A 5,371-nucleotide genomic window follows, 5' to 3' on the forward strand; every position below is an offset into this window, starting at 1 on the left:
CTCTCTCTCTCTCTCTCTCTCTCTCTCTCTCTCTCTCTCTCTCTCTCTCTCCCTGTGCTGAATATGGGTCACTGAAATGTCCCAGCAGACAATTTGGACACTGAATAATCTAACCATTACATCACTGGTGCTTACTTTTATTTTCTTTGAAACACTTTAAGTTGAAACCCTTTTGAACAGTATTGGTACCCCTAAAATTTGATCCCACGAAGTTCACTAACGGTTAGGGAAATGGGGTTATTTTGTCCTTTTTTTGTTTTGTCCCCCCACCCCTCCCACAGAGAATATGTGGACTCACTGATATCTCTGGCGGCCGAGCGCTCTGTGATGCCCTGCCTGAAGGGAGAGCTGGACGACTTGACCGCGCGCAGACACAAAGCCAAGCGGGACAAGGAGGAGCTGAGGGAAAAGTTTGCTCGGATTCAGAACTTCAGAGCTCTTGTTGTGAGAAAACTACCTCTGTCAAGCTTAATTGTAATAAAGTTTTTAAAAATGTAAAAAAAAATTTTTTAAACTTTGAGAGATGTTGTCGTGCACTTCTCAGTTGCCTTTCTGTTACGGTCAAGGAGACTCCATATGCCATATGCCACTTTTGTCATTGTTTGCATAGCAATTCGTTTAAAATCACTCCCCACACCCCCCCCCACACACACACACATGCACACACACACCCCAAATTAAACATTATTCTTGCAGCGTTCTTCTGGTTCTCTCTCCATTCTTGATTGCTTTTTTAAAAATGCGATTTATCACGTGTCGTTTTGCCGTTTTTTCTTTCTTCCAGGAAAAGAAGCAGTCTGTGATTGGTGTCCTGGCTAAACAGAACAGTGGGGCACCGGACAGACTCAGGGATCAGAGACAACAGGTAGGGGGGACAGACTCAGGGATCAGAGACAACAGGTAGGGACAGACTCAGGGATCAGAGACAACAGGTAGGGACAGACTCAGGGATCAGAGACAACAGGTAGGAGATGACTGGTGTTGTGGGCGTGTTTTCATTCTGACGTCATTTAACCCTTTCAGCCCCATGCGCGCGTATATTTTCAGCTGTGCTTGTACCTCCCACCGTCCCTTGAGCTTATATTCTCAGTTTCGGGGGGTACAGAATTTTGTGCGTTTTTCGAACTTAGCGAACCTAATTAAACTTTAATTTTTATAATATATTTGTTCATCTACCTTTAAACATTGTTATATGTTATCTAAACCTCATTACAGAGATACTGCATCATTTTTTAGAATGCATGTTACTTTTTTTCTGAAACACTGCTGTGTTGGCTGGGACTGGGGTTAGAGAGGGCACAAAAATTGCTGGGGCTGGAAGGGTTAAGAAGCGGGCTACGTTGACCTTGCCTGTCATGGCCAACGCGACTGAATGAGGTATCGGACAAAAGATCTCCCCATGTCGGATTCTTACTCCCTCATTTTTGGAGTGTGACGGTAAACGGCCGAACCATCACAACTTTAACATTGGTATGTGCATGGCCGAGAGATATTGGTTGTGGGTGGTTGGCAGGCGCTCTGGTGGGGTTTACTCCTTCTTTCCTGTTAAACATCTATCGTGTTTATCTCCCCTCTTTTTTTGTGTATGTTACTCTCTTGTAACACATCTAATCTTCGGCACTTATATGACCTTATTGTGTTGCAAGTGCCGTAAAACTCTTACCACCAAAAAAAAAAAAAATAACCTGAATAAAACATTTGGTTGGATTGTTATTCTATTTTTCCTTGTCTTGGCAAAGGTGCTGAAGTACATCACGGAGCGCTCCATGGCTAGTCACGTGACGGAAGTCCGTACGTTGTCCGACGGCCTCAGGAACAGTTTGAGCGCGGAGGTGGAGAAGTTCTCCCAGCTTTTGTTGCCATGTCTTCTAGCTGTCAATTTGGACAGGTGAGTTTGTTTTGTTTTTCTGTGGTGAGTGGGGGGTTTTCTGGGTCGTTTTTACATAGGTGAAGGTATGTTGTTGGGTTTTTTTTTGTTGTCTTAGAAGGGTGAGTTTTGTTTTTTTCTGTTGTCTTAGACAGGTGAGTTTTGTTTTTTTCTGTTGTCTTAGATAGGTGAGTTTTGTTTTTTTGGTCTCTAAGATGGGTGAATATTTTTTTACTCAATGTTTTTAGGTAAAATCCACCAAAAAATGTGTTTTTAAATGGACATAAAAGTAAAAAGGTGTTGAGCGAAAAAAAGAAAATAAGAAAAAAATTGCCCATTGGCAAAAAAAATGCTGATTTCTTTGATTTCCTTATTTTGACGAGAGCCTGATATCACCACAATGCCTCACATTTAGTTCTGAGGCGACGATATGTCCGTTGACATAAAGCGTAATGAATGCTCCTGACTTTTGTTGTTTGGGCTCCCTCTCCCAGCACGACGCGCCGGTGTGTCCTTGACCTCTCCCTGGCTCCGTCCCTGCACCCGGTCTCCTTTGAGAAGTCACAGTTTCACTGCGGCGTTTGCTCCACTCTTGGCTTTCCTGTTTTCAAGGTATTTATTGTTTCAGTTTTTCGTTCATCGAACAGCTGAAAATACAAGAGCCTAGATGGCTTGAGAAATAACAATAGAGTTGTTTTTAAAGCCTTAAGAGGGGGCTCTCGTGACCTAGAGGTTAAGGTGTTGGCCTCTCATTCAAAAAAATTTTCTTCTCTAAAATTGTCTCCTTTCACCTCCTTTCCAGCTCTCTAGCACTGTTCTGTTGTCTGCTTTCATTTCCACTTTCTGCCCCCACCCCCTCACCTCCTTTGCCCCCTCCTCTGGGCTCCTGACTCTTTCTGCAACCTTTCTACTGCTACTCCTTGGCTCCTCCTTACTGCTGTCTTTCTGCCACACCCCTGATCTTCTGGTAGGAAAGATCTACACCTAGCCTTCTCGGACAAGGGCGAAAAATCTTGGAGGGCCCGTGTGCAAGTTGCGCACGTTAAAGATCCCTTGGTGGTCTAAAATCGATAAGAGTAGGCTTCGGCCGCCACCCGGGCAAAATTCAAAATTTCCTACCAACTGAAAATATTAGGTGTGTCCCGCGCGCTCATATGACCTTATGCAGTTGTGAGTGCCGTAAAGCACTTTACAGAAACAAACAAAACAAAACAAAGCCTTAAGAAACTACAGGCTGAAGGGTCAGAACTCAGATGGTCGCTGGATCGGAAAAGTAAAAGTGAAGTAAAGTAAAGCTTTAAGAGAAAAAAAAAACAGCTTCAGAATGCATCTTTATAATATGGAGGATCAACTGTGAATGAACTTCCAAGTTTAATAGAATTTCTCAGGTAGGGGTTGTTTTTGTATTTTTGTTTGTTCAGCACTTATATGACCTTATTGTGTTGCAAGTGCTGTAAAACTCTTACTTAAAAAAAAAAGACTAAATGACTGTTACTGTGTTTGACGTGCATCCGTCTCTTCCTCCTCCCCCCCCCCCTTCCCCAGTCCGTGGACTGCCTGCCAGACCACGTGCTACACATGCAGCGTCAGATCCAGAGACTTCACTTTCACCAGCGGAGGAGTCAGAGCTTTGTGGAGGCGGCACGGGAGGCTGCAGGGGCCGGGGACGACGTCGATGCCATTCTAGGTGTGTGATCTGTCGGGTTTAGAAGTGACGGGAATAATTGGTCACTTTTTTAACCTTATCCGTACGTCGTGTTTTATTATCGTATCCTATCCGTACGATGTGGGGAACTCTGTGCCACCACTTTCCAAAAAAGAAATTTACTTGTTAATCCGATCTGTACGCTTTGCATAGCAGTCTTACAAAGGATTTTTTGAGAAATACTGAAAGTTTCAAAAAGATCTTCACTCTAGAAGTATTCTAAAATGTGAAGAATATATCCCTGGGGGTACAAAATGACCCCAGGACGTACGGATAGGGTTAAGGATAAGCGGGTTAACCCAGATTTCGGGGGTTTCCAGAAGTCTTGACCTCCACCGAAAGTGGGCATTGCCCTACCTATTTACCTATTGGAGAAGTTTGGTTTCATTGGTGTGTATATTTGTTTGGTTGTCGAGAAAAGTCTCCTTGTCTTTTAAAGAAACTGAACAAGGGGCAAAAACTTTACCTTCGATTTTCTCAAAACGTCTTTTTTGGGGATAGCCCCCTTGTGCTTAAAAGAGACCAATTGATCGTTGCTGTCATATAATTTTTGAGAAAAATAGTTATTCCAGTTTTGTGGTCTGTTGTTTTAGATGTGAGTGGAAGGACCATTTCTTTCGTACAATGTTAAAGTTATATATATATGAATGAAATAGTAATCCCAATTTTATGGACTATTGTTTTAGATGTTACTGGAATAATCGTTGCTATCATATAATCTTTCATTTTAGATTTGAGTGAAATATTTCTCCCGATTTTATGGACTTTAAAAAATGTGAATGGAATAATTGCTGCTATTCTATAATCTTTCGTTTTAGATTTGAGTGAAATAGTTATCACAATTTTATGGGCTATCATTTTAGATCTGAACTAATACTGTCATGGCCTGTAGTTTTATATGTGAATGAATATTATTGCTATCATGCAAAGTGTAGTTTTTGATGTGAGAGAGATGGTTATCCCAATCCTATGAACTGTAGTTTTAGATGTGAGAGAAATGGTTATCCCAATCCTATGAACTGAAGTTTTAGATTATGTGAATCAATGTTATCATGTAAACTAGTTTGAGATGGGAGTGGAATAGTCATTGCAATCACATGTGATATTAACATGTTCTTATGCCCAGTAGAATTGCAAATAGGCTGATTTATCAATGTCATCTTCATAGTACTGTGCTGGAACAACATAGGGGGAACTGCTGCTTTTTCTTTCCTCATCTTTACTACCGTCATTTTCCTCTACTTCTTTTATATGTGGGGGTTTTTTTGTTACTTTTTTGGGGGAAGTGTTTTACAGCGCTCGCAACTGCATAAGGTCATATGAGCGCGCGGGCCCCACCAAACATTTTCAGTTGGTAGGATATTTTGAATTTTGCCCGGGTGGCGGCAGAAGCCTATTCTTATCGATTTTAGACCACAAAGGGATCTCCAAGATTTTTCGCCCTTGTCTGAAAAGGCTAGGTGAAGATCTTTCCAACCAGAAGATCAGGGATGTGACTGAAAGACAGCAGTAAGAAGGAGCCAAGGAGTAGCAGTAGAAAGGCTGCAGAAAGAGTCAGGAGCCCAGAGCAGGGGGCAAAGGAGGTGGGGGAAGAAAGTGGAGACGAAAGCAGACAACAACATTGTTAGGGAGCAGGAAAGGAGGTGAAAGGAGACGATTTCAGAGAAGAAAATTTTTCCGTTGCTACCCGGATTCGAACCCGGGACCTTTGAATGAGAGGCGAACACCTTAACTTCTAGGCCACAAGAGCCCCCTTTTGTATGTTTGTCACTCTCTTGTGAACTGCTATTTACTGGGGG

General features: G+C 42.4%; 1 protein-coding gene across 1 annotated transcript in view; it reads left to right on the forward strand.

The window, feature by feature from the left end:
• Positions 1–5,371, forward strand: part of LOC101857903 (HAUS augmin-like complex subunit 5) — a gene marked incomplete in the record, with an annotated part of 26,329 nt that overhangs the window by 17,402 nt on the left and 3,556 nt on the right. The window contains 5 exon segments of the mRNA XM_035972477.1: positions 282–444; positions 785–865; positions 1,740–1,888; positions 2,362–2,479; positions 3,413–3,554. Coding sequence (XP_035828370.1) covers positions 282–444; positions 785–865; positions 1,740–1,888; positions 2,362–2,479; positions 3,413–3,554 — 653 coding nt within the window.

This window comes from Aplysia californica, unplaced genomic scaffold, assembly GCF_000002075.1.
Source record: "Aplysia californica isolate F4 #8 unplaced genomic scaffold, AplCal3.0 scaffold00703, whole genome shotgun sequence".
Classification (NCBI taxonomy): domain Eukaryota; kingdom Metazoa; phylum Mollusca; class Gastropoda; order Aplysiida; family Aplysiidae; genus Aplysia; species Aplysia californica.